At 39.6% G+C, this 19456-nt stretch overlaps 1 protein-coding gene across 3 annotated transcripts in view; it reads left to right on the top strand.

The window, feature by feature from the left end:
- MYH11 (myosin heavy chain 11) overlaps nt 1-19456 on the top strand; it is a 61689-nt gene that overhangs the window by 22884 nt on the left and 19349 nt on the right. For 2 of the 3 annotated variants that reach the window (XM_061473489.1, XM_061473491.1), the window contains exons 5-17: nt 4943-5045; nt 6768-6788; nt 8962-9054; nt 9965-10028; nt 11402-11500; nt 12488-12631; nt 15290-15385; nt 15771-15889; nt 16052-16204; nt 16671-16844; nt 17021-17194; nt 17637-17751; nt 19228-19421. In XM_061473489.1, coding sequence (XP_061329473.1) covers nt 4943-5045; nt 6768-6788; nt 8962-9054; nt 9965-10028; nt 11402-11500; nt 12488-12631; nt 15290-15385; nt 15771-15889; nt 16052-16204; nt 16671-16844; nt 17021-17194; nt 17637-17751; nt 19228-19421 — 1549 coding nt within the window. The remainder of the gene's footprint in view (nt 1-4942; nt 5046-6767; nt 6789-8961; nt 9055-9964; nt 10029-11401; nt 11501-12487; nt 12632-15289; nt 15386-15770; nt 15890-16051; nt 16205-16670; nt 16845-17020; nt 17195-17636; nt 17752-19227; nt 19422-19456) is intronic. The other variant, XM_061473490.1, reaches the window with a different exon arrangement.

Below are 19456 nucleotides of genomic sequence, written 5' to 3'. Positions count from 1 at the left end.
AAGGCCTGGTGGGATGATGAGTGCCTGGGACTTACCTGAAATGCTGCTGGGGCACAGGCAGGGGCATAAATCTAAGAACTAGGCATGGTTCCATATTTCTGAGTACAAATATACCCATTCTCAGGTCTTCACTCTCAGCTCATTGAACCTACCCTCATGTGGTTAAGTATTGTTTGCATTCTTTTTCAGTCCTTACCCTCTATGTGATTAACTGTGGTATGTTTAAAATGCTTCATCTGTCTTTAATGCTCATGGGTTCTAATGCTTCCTCAGAATTCCCTGTCTTTCCTAGATCTCATTACTTCATCTACATTTTAATAATAACTACACACATACTGCCTTTGATCTGCTCTCTGTGCACACATCCTTTCTGCTGTTAGCTCATTTTCATGGGAAGCATCACTGAACATCCTCTCATCTCATTCCCTGCCAATTGCTCTCTGCCACTTCACAGTCAGCGTTAAAACCCGCATCCTGTCACGCACATTTTCAAGCTGCCTCTCTGGAATACGAGAAACCTTGTACCATGGCTGTGCTTACTAACCAGTGTATCTGTGGTTGCATTATTGCAGCATAACATGACACGATATAACATATTTAATACACAATATATAACACTACACTGAGGGCATGAAATCTTATTATTTTATATGTCTGACAACTACGGCAGTTAAGACTTTTCCATCCTCGTACTGCTCTGGGCAGCTTTCACTGCTTTGCCTGGCTATTGGGATTCCCTGAAACTCCTACCTGTGCTTAGGCCCCCCCAATGCAGTCTCTCTTGTTTGACCATGGTCAATGTGCTGTGTTGACCAGCACATTAGATGTTGCTGAAGGAAAAATCCCAAGAAATCCATCCAGTTGCTCAGAGAAATGAGCAACCTCAGTGCATCAGCCATTAAGCATGAATTGGACTAAGCAATGGCCAGTGAACAAGCTTGTGACTTTTCAAGTTTCTACCAATGTAAGTAGAGGCACCAGTCCTTAAAAGAGACTTCTGGCCTTTGAGCTGTGATTTCTAAAGATGTAAGTGGATTCTCCTGGAGTTTCTAAAAGGTTTTTTACTAGAAATTCCACTGGTGCCAATTTGCATAGCTAAGCATGTCAGTGTTTTAATGATCTCCTCCTTAAACCTGTCTGATCTCCAGGTTGTCAGATTTTAGCCACTTCCTGAAAGCAGTGGGTATAATATTTTCGAGAAAGCAGATGTGGCTAAAGGACTGTGCACGAGTTTCAGTTACGCAAAAAACCACCTTTAATGAGAAAGAAATCTGATCATAATTCTGAGTGTTTGGCATAATGTGAAGACTGTAGAAACAAATGCTTGTTAAACACCTGATTTGTACTGATAATCAAATACTTTTTCATTACCTTTTACTTTTTTTTTTAATACATGCATGTAGTTTGAATAGCTTCTATGAAAACATATGGTAGCAGGGTGCTGTTTCCACTTAATTTAATACAGACAAAATGTTGGGTGAGGCAGTGACCATGCTGCCCTTTTCCCCTTCCTCCCTTCTCTCTTTCTTGGCAAACTCTGCAGAGCTTCACTCAGCCGTGGGACTTCAGCCCACTGTCTCCCCTGACACATGTCAGGAAGCAGAGACATCCAGATCATCCTCCAATCTTCAGAGCCCCATTAGTCAAAAGACTCCTCCACACAAGAGCTAAACTCTTTTCTTTCCCAGCTCACTAAATCTCAAAGGCTGGAGCTGTCAAGCCTTTCTGCCTGGCCTTTCTCCCATGCAGATATCTTGTGTAGCTTTAGACCCAGGGTGGAGCTTGGTGCTGAACCAGCTTGGTCTCTTTTGGGAATTATAAGTAAACTAGTCGGGTCAGTAGACTGGCTTCTGAGACAGGTCTCTAGTGGGGTACAGCTGGCCTAGGATGAAGATGTTCATTATCATCTTTGCACATCTCATACTGCAGGATGAAACCTGCCAAGCCCTGATGTGATTTAGAGCACCTCATTGAGTGCCCTGTGCACTGAGGCTTCTTGCAGAGCCAGCATAGCCAGATTAGGAGACGTGTGAATGGGCAATTTTTGTGGTTCATTGCTTAGTGAAACAAATGGTGAAAATAAATTCTTCTGCTACCTTTAAGATGCTTCCAAAAGTGGAATTCAGCTAAGTCTTATAATAATAATAGAGAAAGCCCTCAAATTTTGGAAAAAAAAACAAAACTATAGAACTAATATTTTTTAAACTGATTTTTTCCCAGTTATACCCAAAGGTACAAGAGTCATAGCTACACCACAGGCTCATCCTACAACAGTGGGGCCAACTTGCTAGACTCACCTTGTCATGATTTGGAAACCTCTTCTTACTGGGATAATTTTCATTTAAGGTGAAGATAACCACAGAATCATAGAATCAGCTAGGTCAGAAAAGACCTTTAAGATGATCAAGTCCAACCTTTACCCCAGGACTGCCAAGTCATGGAGGATTTAGTAGTTTATGTGGTACAAAAACTCTGTTATAACTAAGCACTATGTATGTGAGCTTATGTGCTTTAAATCCTGTACCGAGTTCCTAAAACAATGCCTGGCAAGAAATGGGTGAAGAATAAATTTAAACTATGCCACACAGTGTGAGGGTGGTGGTTTTGACAGAGCAAGCCTGTAAGCCTAATGGATGCTTTTGCTCTGGGAAAGCCAAGGAGTTTCTTAGGACAAAAACATATATGTAAAGTACTGTTGCTGGGCGATGAGAACTGTGCAATGGGACCTGCTTTTGATCTGGGTTTTTTTGTGTTGCCTGTCTGAGCTGGGTGCAAAGAACAGCACTGGTAGTAAATGTGCTGTCCCTATGTATGGCAGGCCACAAGAATGATTTGAGATGCTTCAGTAAAACGAATGATCACAACCACTCCCAATAGGTTGTGATTAGTACAGTGGTAACAGCATTCATATGGTGAATACCCACTCTGGAACATAATTTAGGGGCAAATACCAATGAAAATGGGCACTCAGAAGAGAGGAGCAGATTTCTCCTTGGACTAAACACACTGTGTATGATCCATGCCAAAACCACTGACAGATGCTTGCAAGGGAAACACCCATCTTTAAAAATTTAGTCACTGAGCTTGAGAGAGCATGTAGATTTTTAAAAACATGGGATTCCTAATACCAGCTCACAGTCTGATCCTGTCCGTTCTCCATTTCATGTGGAAGCATTTCCGTTTCACACTGAAGAACTTTTTGTTATCCACTTCAAAAGGAAATAACAGCCTCAAAGTCTACCTGCTGAAAATAGGAAAACCTTCAGCCTGTGCAGGAGCAAAGAGTTAAGGATGAAAGGACAGAACAAAATGTTAAGTAACTTGAGCATTACAGTATGGTAGGATAATTACAAGTAAAATGATGCCATATATGGTAATACTCACAGAGATTCAGGGGAAAGCCAAATGATGGGCACTGTTGCCCTAGGAGAAAGGAAATGCAATTCATGTAGTGATGAACTACAAATAACCTTTAATAAAATGGAATAGTTCAAAGCCTGGGGTTTGTTTGAAGAAAGTTGTTGGGTTTGGTTTTCTTTTTTTTCCAAAGAAACAAAGTTGTAAGGTAGATTTATTTGAAAACTTTTTATGCATATGTTTTCAAATTGGTGTGCTTGGCTTGGAATTGTTCCCAGGACACTTAATTTTTATCAGTAAAACATGGAAATGTTTTAGCACTGAAGCCCAGGCAAAAATGAATCCAACCTCTAAACTGTGCAAATTGACCCAGGTCTTGAGAAAAGGAACATATTCATCTCAATTATTTCTGGTTAAAACTCTAAAAGCCAGAAGAAACACTTCTCATTGTGTCATACCTTAGGAAGGAATTGTTTCTGGTTTCCTAAGGTTTACATCAATGTCATTCCACCTTGGAAGTTCTGCCCAGCACTTACCCTTATTTTTTATGTCTATTTATCACTGGTCCCTTGGTAGGGAAAATTAACTCCTGTATTTCCTAATTAGGAAAAGAAGCAGAACTGCAATGGGTCCAGCTAAATAGTTTCAACTTCAAATGAGTTGACAAATATCTATGGGATCTTTGAATGTATTATTCTTTTTATTTTTAAATCCATTTAAAATCCAAAGAAAAAGAGGTCCAACTTACATTTAGACTGTTGCCCTCTTCACAGCAATGATGAAATGTGAGAGGGAAAAGTAGACTGGAAATGTTCTTCCGAGAAAAGACTCTGTAAATCTGGCCCTTGTAGCTTGAAAATCACTATTTTACTTTAAGAGAGGGCTTAAGAGTTGTAAATAAACCCTGGAAGTCCACTGGGAGGTGAAAAGTTACCACTGCCTTCCTGCTTCCCAAGGGACACTGCAGAAAACATAGTCGGGTTGTCAGCTGCTGCTCAGACATCTCCACACATGAGATGTCCCTTACTACCCGGTTATCAGGGACACCTCAGGCAGTCCCGGCTCTGGTCACACTTAATTCAAGGAGCGTTTGAACAAGTAGCTCAGATGAGGCAGGTTCATTCGCTTATTCTGTACCACCAGCACAAGCTGTTAGTCTAATGCTGGAGTTTCCAAAGAGAAAACTGTTGTATTACTGCTGATGCTTTTTCTTACTGCTGTACCACATCATAGTCAATGTTGTATTTTTTTGGTCTTAAAATACAAGCAGACTCCCTGCCAGCTCCACTTCTCATAAATGTTTGGATCCTGCCAAAGCAAGATGAACTGTCGTTCAAAAATGCATCATATTTTAGAATTGCCTTAAATGGCCCAATGTCCAGTCAAAATACTGATGGGGCAGAGATATAGCTTTGATAATGCGTTCTTTGCATGCTGAAGTCGGGTGGATTTGGGGAGAGGGTGTTCTGGGGTAAATACTGAGCTGGGCAGTTTCCAGTCCTGTTTTTATACACTAAGTACACCACATGGCAGAAGGAATCCACTAGTTACCTACCTTCTTTTGTGTTATTTTCTGTCCCCTTAGAGGTGAATCTGGTGCTGGCAAGACAGAAAATACCAAAAAGGTTATTCAGTACCTGGCTGTTGTTGCTTCATCACATAAGGGCAAAAAGGACACCACCATCACTGTAAGTGAGCTCTTCCATATTCAACTGTTCTTGATGCCTGTTAGGACTGTACCAAGCTAGCTGACTGTACTAACAGCAAGTCAACGACTGTGGCTTGCCAAACAGTCAACATATTAAGAGTCCATAGTTACGTCACAGCTCTGTGTTTACGGAAAAACTTTTGTTTGACACCCCCTTAGGCATCAAATCAGAATGTACTTCCCTAGAAGAGAAATATTCATAGCTTTCCATATGCATAGCACCTATTTATAGCCTAGGATGAAGGCCTTGAAGTCTGCAAGGGCTCAGGTCCTTATTTTACCCTTGGTCCCTAGCAACTAAGAAGTTTGGGAAAGCCTTTAACACATTATCCAACTGCACCACGAAAATGTCTCCCAGCATCTAAACTTCCAGAGTTTGATTGGCTTTGTTAGTAAGTGAGTTTTCTTCCTACCAAAGAGTCTTCCTATAAAACTTGACTTTTTACTCCTCTGTCAGAGAGAATAATTTTGAGAGATAACACTTTTTAAAAAAGTATTTTCTACCTTCAATATTTGTGACAGTTTTGCCTTAGTGACTAAAGCTGATTTTCATGCTCAAACACATAATACGAGTTTATACCTGCCCAGTTCCCGGAGAACTCAGTGTGGCTGAGGCTTCAACTGTCTTTGCTGTTTTCAATGACACAACTCCAGGTGCTATGTCATTTCCAGCCTTTTGAATGTTACTCAAACTTCTGCAAAAAACATGTCGCAATTCACTTTTATGACAAAACAGGCTTAATTCAGGAAGACATTTCAGTGTGTTGCAGATGAAAGACTGGGTCCAAACTAAGTAAATAGCAGGGTAGTGGGGGGTGAACTAAAAATCTCCTGAGCACACCTCTGCTGGGCCTTGCAGTTGCCCTTGCATACCTTGTACACTAGCAGAAGACTCCAGAGCCCAGGGTGTGCAGCCTGGCCTCTTTCACCATAAATAATCGTTGTTTATATACAGCAGATTCTGCCTGGGGGCAGAGGAGGGAGCAGATGTCCCTCTGGGTACTATTTTCTAGAAATTAGTGATTAAATTTAGTGGAAACAGTCCAAGGCCAAAGGCATCATTTTCCTTTGTTGAATGTTTATGCAAAAAAATGATTTCTTTCTAATGGCTCCCTGCTCAGTGGCTGGGGAAAATAAACTTGTGGTTTCAAGGCCATCCCTAGCAGTCACATAACTACAGTTGCTGCTGGCTCCTCTCAGGAATTAATGCAAGTCTCAGGATCAAGTTGGCCCTGAGAGGGACCTTCAGGGAAATACCCACCAGATAGGAGCTGAGAGAAAGTCTAAGCTGTTCTATAACGTGCTGACAAACAATAATTCAGGGACTGTGACTACTGATACTGCAATTTCAGACATCAAAAAATAATAGATATCAAAATGCCTCAGTTGCACTAGAGAAGAACTGGAGATTTACTGTTAAAATATCTGTCCTTGTCTGGTCCTGGGAGACTAACCCGGGACTGGAACCAAATCCCATCCCTTTGCTTCAGGGTTGTTCTTTTTTTTTCTTCAGTTAAAATGTTTTATATATGTTAATCGTATTTGTACTCTTGCTATGTCTGCAATCAATTGTTTGTATTTGTATTCCTGGTTTATTTGCATGGAAACTGTGTATTGGTTATTTTAATACAGGAAAAGCAATAAATATATCTGTGTAATGGAAATGATACTGACACATTTTATGCCATGTTATTCAATACAGCAAGGTCCATCTTTTTCTTACGTGAGTAACTTAGACTGTTTGATGTGTGTTTAAGGCACTGAGTGTAGATCTGCATGCTATTGTTGCACCCTGAAAATTTAAGAGAGATTATGTTGAAATACATTGTATGATATGATAAAAAGCAACAATAGCACCAAATGCTCTCTCTCACAAATCAACCCTAACTGTGTCAGGCTCCATGGTAAAGAATGGGGTCTGACACAGGCAGGGCCATCTCTCAAGTATCACTCTCTTCTGTATCTGTGTGTTCAAATTGCCATAGTTTGACTGAAATTTCCCACGATCCTGAAAGAGCCACTCAGCCTGACATGAGCAATGTGATTTCTCAATGGAAATATCCAAATGCTTTCTGTGCTTCAGGTTGAACTTTTTAGGACTGTTGTGAAATAATTCCTAAACCTCACAGTGTTTGATGGGTTTGTTTGCCTGCATGCTTTCCATTTGATATTGCTGTCAATTTTACTTTTTCCTGTAACTGTTGAGAATTGTTCACATCCACAAAAGTTAGCATGTTCTGGCTGCTATGACGTGTAACAAAGCAATTCCCACTGCAGCGTGTGTCTGCAGGTGTATTACAGCAGTTTCTCAGAGGCCCTGGTGGGCCCTCCTGCATTGTGGTGTGCCATATCAGCATACCGATTTGCCAGTTTGCTACCATATTCTTTATATTTCCGTTCCAGGCAAATGGGATCTTTATTTTTTATTAATGGGGTCTGCATACAATGCTGTTAATTTGGAGTCGCAGTTTCATACTACAGGTTTATGGCATAGTTTAGTTCTCAATAGAACAAGGTGGTATCTGTCTCAGTTTAGCAGACAAGGCTCTGTTCTTGCGGTCACCATCTGATTGTAGCAACACCCCATACTTATAGTGGACTTTTGAAGTCTACAGCATGTAAGTGGAAATAGTTGCTCAGTCCAGAGAAATTTCAGGGACTTTTAGGAATTCATTATTTTTTCTTGGAGCTGTGTATTAGCTTGTTTGGAAATCTTCCTGCCCTCTTCCTCCAACTCTTAGGTAGTAGACCTGTGTTCTCAGGAAGGTGCTCATTCTCCCGTCTCATGACCATGCAGATAAGTTTAGCCACTTGTTAACTATCATCTGTTGCTTTTGAATGATACTTTTGAGGCAGCTGTCATCATTGCCATATAGGTTACAAGACATTCAGCAATGGCATTTAGAAAAAGGTTACCAGTTTTGCCCACTAATTATGAAGCACTTTCATCTCCTGAATTATTTCCCCTAGATTCAACTTAAATATTGACTTATTTTCTAATTAATTTTTTTAAATTATATTATCTATCAAGGATTTTTTCCTTTTTAGGGTGAGTTATTTAAAACAATGTATGTTACTGCAGATTAGTACTCAAAGAATAAGGTGATGAGAAGCAAATGTGAAAGTGAGTGACCTCATAGGACAGAACCAAATTAAGGGTTCAGAAAAGCTGTAATCAAAGCAAAGGATTTTTTCAACTTCATTGATTTGTTTAGAAATAGAAGTATTAAATGCATGCTTGTTTCATTGCATGATTTGCTTCATTAGCAATTACCAATCACAATTAACAATATAATACAAAATTTGTGTGTTTGCATGAGAATTCATTATCCTGGTTTGAAATAAATCAATGCACTTCCATATTTAACCTAAATAGCCTTGCATGGATCATTATTAATAGACTTGATGAAATCTGCTTTGTAGCTTTGTGCTGCATTACATTAAAATGATTCTCGGCAAGTTATTCTAATTACATCATCATTTGCTAGCAAAGGATCTCAATAAACTAACTCAAAAGAGACATGCTAGGGGTTCCTTTAAGAATATCCCTTTTAAAAATTATATTAAACTGGAAAAAATATATTTCACATTCAATGACCCTTTTCTTTTTAAGAAAGGCCAGTCATGATGCTAAACAGATTAATAGACTTTGATCTGTCACAGGCAGCAGGGCTGGAAAAGGGTCATGTATACAGGACAGCAGTCAACTGCACAAATACATAAACACAAAGAATAACAGAGAATGAAAACAAAGCCACATGAAGTGCAGTACTCAACAGACAAAAAAAAACAAAAGTGGTTTAAATTCTTTTTCACATTTTCCTCCAGTGTACATGTGTTGGTTTTAATTAAGCAAATACGAAGTTCAGGGTTAACTGCTTCTGAATGAATTTTAGGGTGAGCTGGAAAAACAGCTTCTACAGGCAAACCCTATTCTTGAAGCTTTTGGAAACGCCAAAACAGTGAAGAATGACAACTCCTCCAGATTTGTAAGTAGGAGAAATCCAGTTGGTCTATGGGGGGGAGAGGGGCGTAACATCTCTTAAAACACAGCATGAAGACAGTGGTCCTCATCACTGCTTCTCTTTTAAAGAGCATCTTTAATACCTTAAAAAAAATTTAGAATTCCTCTCTGAAACACAAATCTGGCCTTATGGAGGATTTAAAGATCAAGCTCAAACATGACAGTACCACTGTCCTCTCACAATTCAACAGTCTGTGTGTGGCCTTCCAGAGCCAATTCCTGCTCCAGGACATAGCAACGTTCAGAATATTTGCAAACAAAATCTGTGCTTTCTTTCTCTTTGCACCACAGTTGAGCATGTATCTTATGAGGTGTGACTGTAACTTAGCAAGAGCAGTTAATATATTAAATTAAAAATTACAGGAGAAATTAAAAACAGCCATACAGGTACAAGTTTGATGTGAGCTGAGGGCTGCCACTGTTGGATGACACTTTTTTGTGGGAGTGCTGGCAGGTGCTTGTTTTCTCTGCAGACCCCCCTCTCCCACCTCTGTTCTCTCCCTGCAAAGCTGAGGGATCCATGCAGATGAAACTTAGCAATGGGAGTTATGCAGATCCAATGGTATTTCCTTGTGGAAATCAAAGTGGAAAATAGATGTGGTCACATCCCCAGCCTCCAAAGCCTGGCCCAGCAGGGAGGACTCTTATCCCTCTAAGTACCTGAATGGAATGTGGGGGCAAATCTCTAGCAGGAATATCAGAGAAATTAACTTCCTTTCAGGCTTTTCCATGGGTTGTCCCTGCAGGAGGGAATCAAGCATGTTATTCTTAAGAGGATGATGTACATGTCTTATTAAACAGGCTAAATACTAATACTGGAAGACCTGGCATAACCTGAAATAACAGCCCAATCTAAATCTTCTTTTCATTCACAGGGCAAATTCATCCGCATCAACTTTGATGTGACAGGCTACATTGTCGGAGCAAACATAGAGACTTGTATCCTTTTCAGTGAGCTGCATGGGAAGCTAACTAGGGTCAGCAGAAGGAAGTAAGATAAACAAGCTCCATTGCATGTCTAAGAAAGGCAAATATTGCTGGGACTGGTATAAACAAAGATGGAGGGAAGTGGCTCCATTTATGCTGATACCAGCTTCTCAGTTTGCCTTACACTCATGTTTACATTTTCACGTCTGTTTTCTCAACTATAGGAAAGTGTGGTATTCACCATATATAGCTTCAGAAATGGAAGCACCATACCTAAAGCAACGGGAGGGACTTTAAAAGCAGAGTCCCGGTAATACAGTAGTGGGAAAAGATTGTTTTGTGGTTCAGATTGCATGTGATCTTAAGAGATATACTGTCATTTTGTCTCATATCAGTGTGATCCTGCACGGGTCATGCTGGTTCCCTGTGGTCTACATTTCCAGATCCATAAGAAGTCTTGAAACTTTACTGTTTCTTATTGGTGCTGTGACAGGCACTTTGAAAATAACACTGAATGATTGGTATCATCCCTACAATTTAACCAGGAATTTGGAGAGTGCTTCCCAGTTCCAAGTCCACATTTGCCACTTTGTCCTGGTCCTGAGGTTAGGATGAAGTCCAGGTGCTCAGTACAATCTCACCCTCAGCCCTATACACGCCAGCTTCTGTCAGGGAAGGGTTCTGAGCTTTGCATAGAAAAGGAGATGCTTATTCCAATAAATGAGAAAGAAAGGTGCAGCTATGAAGAAGGACTTCAGTTCTTGGATATAGCATCAAATAACAGTTTATCTTTCTGTTCTTATTTTGACAAGTGATCTTTAGAAAAAAAAAGCGTTTAATTATTTTGGTATTAACTGATATTTTACCTACAGCACTATAGCTTTCAGAGAGTGAGTAACTGACACATTGAAATACACTATTGCCAACTTCATTTTTAGTAGTTTATATTCACAAAAATGGACCATAAATAAAACTTGCTTTTATTGCTTTTATGCCTACAATGCTGGCCTCAAGAGCATTCATTCCAGCAGCCACATCTTACGCTGAAAGAATCATATTGGCACTTCATTTTAAAAGTGGTGTGAATTATATTGTGAATCCTATTTTTATATGTCTGATTTGAGAAGCATTTATGTCTATTGTCATGCTTATTACCATGATTACCAGCATTTACTATTCACTAGGAGGTAGAAAATTGATCTACATATTGTGCTGAGAACGATACCGATACCAGAGCTCCTGCCACAGACCAGACACCTGTCCATGTTAGGCAAGCCTGTGGCAAATATTTCTGCAGTGCTACTGATGGTTCTGAGGCTGATGGCACAGTTAAGGAAGCACTGAAATGTGTTAGTGATAATTTTTTTTAACGTACTTGACAACAGATTTGCTTGAAAAATCCCGAGCTATTCGCCAGGCGAAAGATGAGCGAACATTTCACATCTTTTACTACTTGATTGCTGGAGCTTCTGAACAAATGAGAAGTAAGTTACTTGCTAATGATTCTTAGATCTCATTGAACAGTCTGAGCAATGGCTTACTCAAGTAATTTTTCTTAACTTCTTTAATTATCTGTAATTTCATCCTTTTCTCTTTAGCTATAGAAAATAATTCTCTCCAGTGAATTATAAGAAAACTTCAATTGATGGCCACCTGTTTGAGCCAGGTTGTTTGCAGTTTACAGGATGTCTCAATTTAAAGATATAAACCCATTCAGATCCCATCTTGAATGACACTGAGGTGATGAATAGGGAAGAGTTATTCATAATATTTTTACACAAAAGAATCTGGGGTTCACAATAAAAATATTGGCTTGTGCTTTTAAAATAAATTAGGAGAATGTCTCTCCTACAGCACATTATTACACTGGGAAAACCATAGCTTCAGAATATTGAGAAGGTGAAAAGGGGAAGTGGGTCAAAAAAAATGAATCAGACATAATATGTGTGGGAACATCATAGTTCAAGTAGGACATCTTCCCCTAAATTTCTGGTTGTCAAAGAACGTATAAAGTAATGGTTAAATCTATATTTTCCCTGGTTTTTATGCTCCTTACCTAAGAATCTGGTGTTGTCCCCAGTATAGGGCCAAAGATGCTTTTGGTCCAGCCCACTATAGTTGATACCTGGTTCCATTCTTGTTATAACCTGATATGAATCCCCACATGGCATTAAATGAAATCTTTTTAGGAAGAATGGCTCATATTTGAATACATAGAGTGCAAAATTCCACCAAGGGGCAGAAACATCCCCCAGTTACTAATGAAAGCTGGAAACGTACACAATCAAGCTTGCTAAACGAAGAGTTATTCTGAAAATCCGTTGCACCATAAAACCCTAAACTCCTTATGCAAGTGAAGTCTTCCTTTGGTGATAACACTGGTTTTTTTCCTGTTGTTCATTGGGAGAACTCAAGACCTAAGAGAATTAATTTGATGCACTTCAGTAAAGCTTTTCTTCTTTGCTTTTTAGATGATCTGTTGCTGGAAGGCTTTGGCAATTACACCTTCCTATCTAATGGTCACGTGCCTATTCCTTCTCAGCAAGATGATGAGATGTTCCAGGAGACCTTGGAAGCCATGAAAATCATGGGCTTTACTGAGGAAGAACAGATAGGTGAGAATTGTTAGCAACATTGTGTAGAAGGTATACAAGGAAAAACATAGAGATGCAAATGCACAGAGGTTTATTCTGTCCAGAATAACCACTTTGCAAAATAAACATATGAAGTAAGATTCTACATTCATACAAGAAAATTAAGATTATTTGGATTTTATGTCCATGTTTCTCTGGAAAATCATACGCGATCTTGCATGAACCACCAACTGGAGGATTCTAAATGTACCCATGTTATTTAACCTCTTTGCCTCTTATTTCCTCTGTGTAAAACTACTACCCACCATTACTTAGCTGTTGTTTCTAAGTGCACTATGAATTAGTGCCCCTAGATTTCCCTCCTTCTCAGTAGGCACTAGATTAAATAAGCTATGGATGTTCATGGAAAGAGAATGAAGTTTCTCTCATAAGGTGAAACTTCTCAAGTAGATTTATTTCTACCTTATGTTAACAACAATATGGGATCTCAGTTCTCTGCAACCACGATCAAGGGATCTAAACACAGCATCGAGATCACATAACAGCAGCAGCATGGTCAGAGCCAGTGACAACAAGCAAATGAACTGGTGGCAGTAGAGTGCCTGAAAACAATAGAAACCAGCATCAGGAATCTGGGAGAAGGATAGCGGGACCTGAGAAACTGCTGTCAGAGATCCATGACAGGAAACACTTACCAGCCTTTTTTGGAATCACTGCCACTTTTATATTAAACAGGGTGACACTTCAGGAAGTCTTGTGGGTAATAGAGGGACTGTTCTTGCCTTGCAAGGAGAACTAATTATGACCTACTGCTTTTAGGTAGTTACTAGAAAAATTATACTTAAAAATTGCTACAATGGCCTTTTCCCATTGCTGCAGTGGGTACCAGTGGGAGCAGCTGAAGCCAATAATGAAAACTTTGCAAACTACCTCCTTCAAAGGGTTAAACTGGCAGCACTTGCTGGGAACACAGTGAAAGAAAAACTGAAGACTCACCACCTATATTGAAAATAGAGTATATATCATCAAAGATAAATTATCTCTGTGAAGAACAGAACAACAGGTGATGCACAGGGCAGCTCAATACAGTAACTGAAACATGGATCAAATAAAATAAGTGCCACAATATTTTGCTGTCCATCTGGATGAAGAATTGCAAGGCTTCTTCTTGTAACTTGTGGATTCCTGCTTGTGGAAGGAACATGAAGTGCTCCCGACCCATTTGAATTCCACACATCAGTGTAGTTTTCAGCATCCAAAAGTACTATAATACATGGTGTTTTGAAAGGTAATTCTTGTTTACGAAGGGAAGATGGAAGGATGTGTGGAAGAGCTCCATGCATATCCAAAACAAACTACTGAATTCAAGCCAACTCTAGCAACACTGACCATTTAAAACCATTTTTTTCAGAACTTTCCAACAAATAGCATGAAGAAGTTGCAAAACATTCTGATTTAATTTTGAAAGAAGTGGAACAGGCTCAAATATTTGCATTCACTGATTCAGAGAAAAGAGAATAAAAGCAAAAGAACATGAATCAGCGACTAAACTACCATGAAAATGGGGGCCTGCCAGGGACACGTCTGCGTTGCTTTTACTTCTCACTGTTCCTGGAAGTGCGCCGGGCTTCAGCTGGTGCACGCCAGAGTGCGCTGCCCATGGATGCAAACTGCCATGGCCCAGGTGACACCTGGTGGCAAAAAGAGCATCATCCCATCACTCGAGCCTTGGATCAGCTGTAGGAATCGGGAGCAGAGCTCGGCCGCATCCCATCCCTCCATCAGTGACTGAGGGATGCTAACAAAAAAGGTCTTATCTTGCGGGACAGCAGAGCAAATCCCAGCCTTGGTAAATTCAGATCACGATACTGATGAAGACTGGTGCATTCTCCTGCTGAGGCATGTGTATTGGTGTCAACAGCAGTATTCTCCATTACAATGATAGGAGTCATTATATTATTATCTGAACCCCTTTGATTTCCTGCTCTAAAGCATAAACCCTTGAGCACAGTATTCTTCTCCTGTGTAAGTTTACCAAGTAAACAAATAGAACTCCCTAGATTCATACAATCTCATTTGTAACATATCAGTAGATTTTACTACCTGAAGTCAGGCAACGTCACATTTATATATATGATAATAATTAAAAATTAAATTACTTTCCTGTACTTTGAAACTGATCCTTCAAAGATTTGTATGCATTATTTTAGTTGCACAACTAAATATCCACATGTTCCTGCATGACCAAAGCCTCAGAACTGCCACACATTTTTGAAGCTGCTGATAAGCTGGGGGTGGGTTTTTTGTTTGTTTGGGATTTTTTTCCCATTTTATCTTAAAGACAGAGATGCACATTTTCTAATGACTGAGAAGATGTTACAGGCCACTGTGAGTGGGAGATGAATTCCTGAGACTTGAAGTCTGACTGGGGAGCCAGCACATCTTAGCTTGGAGGTGCTGGTGCTCCTAGGCTGGATGCTTACTCCACTGCACAGACTGTTGTTCAATCAGCTTTCAAACTCTTGCAGTTTATAGCACAGTCTTTTAAAGCAAACCTAGTTCTTTCCACAGAGGTACAGACTACCACAGGCAATAGAATGAATCTTTGTAATTGCAGAGGATAGAGCTTTCCAAATGTTTGCATCTGTTCCTTATTTATATTACCTGTTTCTCTTCCAGCTATACTGAGGGTTGTTTCATCTGTCCTACAGCTGGGTAATATCGTCTTCAAGAAGGAGAGAAACACTGATCAAGCATCTATGCCAGACAATACTGGTATGATTTGCCACTTCAAAAATACAGTTAACATTAAGAAATCGATACAATAGCAGTTGAATAAGAATTCTTTATCAGAATTTTTTTATTTAATTGGTATTACATATATACCTCATGGGCTTTAAAAAATATACCATACTTAAAATCAGCTCAATTATTATTACCTTTTCTAGTAATCTTGAATCCATAAATAGATGAACAGTGAATTTGCTGCTTGGATCATAACTAGTACTTTCATGACAACTGGCATCTCTTCTACGTACAATAGAGGAGCTTTTAAGGAAGATAAATAACTTCCCATACTTGCTGAGCTGCTCGTGTTCACATTTACTGACCTGCTAAGAGAAAATTCATTCTGCAATAAAATCTCACTCTTTTATTCTAGCTGCACAAAAAGTGTGTCACCTGATGGGTATTAACGTGACAGATTTCACAAGATCTATTCTAACCCCAAGGATCAAAGTAGGACGAGATGTCGTTCAGAAAGCTCAGACCAAAGAGCAGGTATCTACTTGCAGTCCACTCAGCTCTCCTGAAACTATTCTCTTCTTTTCTTTTCTTACATCTTGTCTAAAAGGAAACGTCAGATTTCTGTCTCATCCCTACAGAAATTAACAGCCAATTGGGTTTCTTCCTTCACTTACAATTCTCTCTTCTTTATTTCAGGCAGACTTTGCCATAGAGGCTTTGGCTAAGGCAAAATTTGAACGTCTTTTCCGTTGGATTCTAGCTCGCGTAAACAAAGCTCTTGATAAAACAAAAAGACAAGGTGCTTCCTTCTTGGGGATCCTTGACATCGCTGGATTTGAGATTTTTGAGGTATCTACTGTGGGGCACAAGCTGGGTAAACTCCCTATTATCATGTAATGGTTTGGATATAAGATGACAAAAATCCAAGATCAGAGCCACAAAAAAAATTAGGTTCTTCCAAGCTGGCTAAGGCTGGGACCAACATGACCCAGAGGTCTACTACACCTGGCTGCTTGCCCTTCCCTTGGGGCTGGCAGCATGCTCCAGCTGGGCTTCTGCAGGGCTCAGGATTTAAAGCCTGGGGCTGGGCTTTATCATTTATTGATCAGGCCCCAGTACAAAGATTTAACTCTTTAGAACTTTCTGTAATTTTTTAAGACCTTATATTAGAAAAATATAGATCCTTATATTTGAATTATTGCAATATGTGAAAAGAAATAGAAGATAGCAAATTTCATCTTGTCAGTTAAGTTCCCTCTTGAAGGTATCTTTCTACCATTTTGAATTCACATTTTTCCTCTTTTTTTTTCCTCAGATCAACTCCTTTGAGCAGCTGTGCATCAATTACACTAATGAGAAACTTCAGCAGCTTTTCAACCACACAATGTTTATACTGGAGCAAGAGGAATACCAACGAGAGGGCATTGAATGGAATTTCATTGACTTTGGCCTTGACCTGCAACCTTGCATTGAGCTGATTGAAAGACCAGTAAGCATATGTCTCCATAGATGGGATGCTGTGTAGGCTGCATCAGGGTCAGTTGTATACCAGTACAATCAGAGAGCCATTTAAGCATCCTTTGTTGGCAGGATTCCTATCATAAGGAATAAAGAATCTTTATCTCTGCCTGTGATGATACTGATCTTATATTGCTCACATTGCAGACCAACCCTCCAGGTGTCCTGGCTCTGCTGGATGAAGAGTGCTGGTTCCCCAAAGCTACTGACACTTCCTTTGTGGAGAAACTATGTCAAGAACAAGGCAACCATCCCAAATTCCAAAAGCCCAAGCAACTCAAGGATAAAACAGAGTTCTGTATAATGCACTACGCAGGAAAGGTACTGGAGAGATTGAGCTATTTTGACTTAGGAAACTTTGATTCTTTGATGCCCAAATGATGAAAAAGAAACAGTCCGGTACCTGCATTGATAAGGGATGGCTTTAGTTATGTAATGTATACATTGTTTAATAATATGAAATAAGATTTGAAAAATGTTCATGGTTTTGAAGCTCACATGAAAGCAAAAATAGCCAGCACTGGGGTTATTGAAAATCTGAGTATTTCAGATTACTTTCTAGCAAGCAGATTTTTAAAGACAGGGCAAATGCATAAAGCTTTTCAGATGCTAGTACAAGTAAAAAGAACTACTCAACTTGGCTCTCAACCCTATAAAGCTTTTCACACTATTATTATTTGTATGGTTTTGTGTTAAAACAGTGCCCTGTGTTCTTGCATATTTTATCAAGAACTGCTTTTTGATGTAGCATTATTTCCTGCAGGTTACCTACAACGCAACTGCCTGGCTAACAAAGAACATGGATCCGCTAAATGACAATGTGACTTCTCTGCTGAACCAGTCTTCAGACAAATTTGTAGCAGACCTTTGGAAAGATGGTATGAATCACAACTCAAATCCATAATGTGGTTTAAAGGGAGAAAATTATACCAGAACTTTTGGACAGCCATCCCTTGCTGGCAGGACATAAGTGTGAAAATTATAAGCATAGAAGAGACTGAACTAAGAAAAAATAATAATGTGTTCTAAAGACATATTTATGGAAAGTGCTTAAAATATCTAATGATGCTATCAAAGAATTTCTTACTTAATATTATACAGCAACAGAATAAAAATTATTCATTACATTGTTATAATGTTGCTGAATATGTGATATTGTGTACTTCAATTAGTACAAGTTATGGTTGGGTTTTATGAATGACTTACCTTACACACTGCTCTCTCAGAAGTCCTGCGCAGTTCTCCCCAGCAATGTATAATCTCAACTAAACTCAATCATAGAATCATAGAATAGTTAAGGTTGGAAAGGACCTTAAGATCATCCAGTTCCAGCCCCCCTGCTGTGGGCAGGGACACCTCCCACTAAACCATATCACCCAAGGCTCTGCCCAGCCTGGCTTTGAACACCACCAGGGATGGAGCATTCACAACTTCCATGGGCAGCCCATTCCAGTGCCTCACCACCCTTACAGTAAAGAATTTCTTCATTTCTTCCTTACATCCAATCTAAACTTCCCCTGTTTAAGTTTTAACCCATTACCCCTTGTCCTGTCACTACAGTCCCCAATGAATAGTCCCTCTCCAGCATCCTTATAAGCCCCCTTCAGATACTGGAAGGCTGCTATGAGGTCTCCACGCAGCCTTCTCTTCTCCAGGCTGAACAGCCCCAACTTTCTCAGCCTATTTTCATACAGGAGGTGCGCTCCAGCCCCCTGGTCATCTTTGTGGTCCTCCTCTGGACTTGTTCCAACAGTTCCATTTCCTTTTTATGTTGAGGACACCAGAACTGCACACAATACTCCAAGTGAGGTCTCATGAGAGCAGAGGAATGTTTGTACGCATCTAAAACACTTTGCTTTTAAAAATTGTATATGGATCTTTAACACATATACTGCAGTATAAATATTTAATACATGGACATAAATGTGCATGCAAACACCAGCAAGTGGCTCTATTATCAAATAACTGAGGGAGATGATTAGCTAGACTTTGAGAATCATTAGGTAACAGATGAAAGTCAAGAGATGTTGCTCCTGGTTCTGACACCAACCTACTAATTGGGTATTTTGCAGAAGAAATGTACTTTTCAGAGCAAGCATGAAATATGTTATGTGTATTCAGTTGCTCCACTCTGTCACTACTTAACAAAGATCCTCATTTTCATGTTTGACAGAAATAAACTATTTACACAAAAGGCTCTTCTAATACTTTCATTAGTAGCCTTCTACTGCATTAAAATACACTGATCCTCTTTGGGAAGCTGCAGTTTAACAATGCCAGTGACAGGTGTAATGTGAGATGAGGACAGTCTATCTATCTAAGCAATTCCACTCATACTTTCTTTTATATTTTAGTGGACCGTATAGTTGGGCTGGATCAGATGGCCAAGATGACTGAAAGCTCACTCCCTAGTGCTTCAAAAACCAAGAAAGGCATGTTCCGTACTGTTGGACAACTCTATAAGGAGCAGCTCACTAAACTGATGACCACCTTGAGGAATACCAATCCCAACTTTGTCCGCTGTATCATTCCAAATCATGAAAAAAGGGTAAATTTCAAATGCTGTTTTCAGACTCCTGGCAC

Source organism: Pezoporus flaviventris, unplaced genomic scaffold (assembly GCF_033815535.1).
Source record: "Pezoporus flaviventris isolate CSIRO_AGI_PZ_B2104156 unplaced genomic scaffold, CSIRO_AGI_Pfla_v1 ptg000078l, whole genome shotgun sequence".
NCBI lineage: Eukaryota > Metazoa > Chordata > Aves > Psittaciformes > Psittacidae > Pezoporus > Pezoporus flaviventris.
This window is presented reverse-complemented; position numbering and strand designations above follow the sequence as displayed.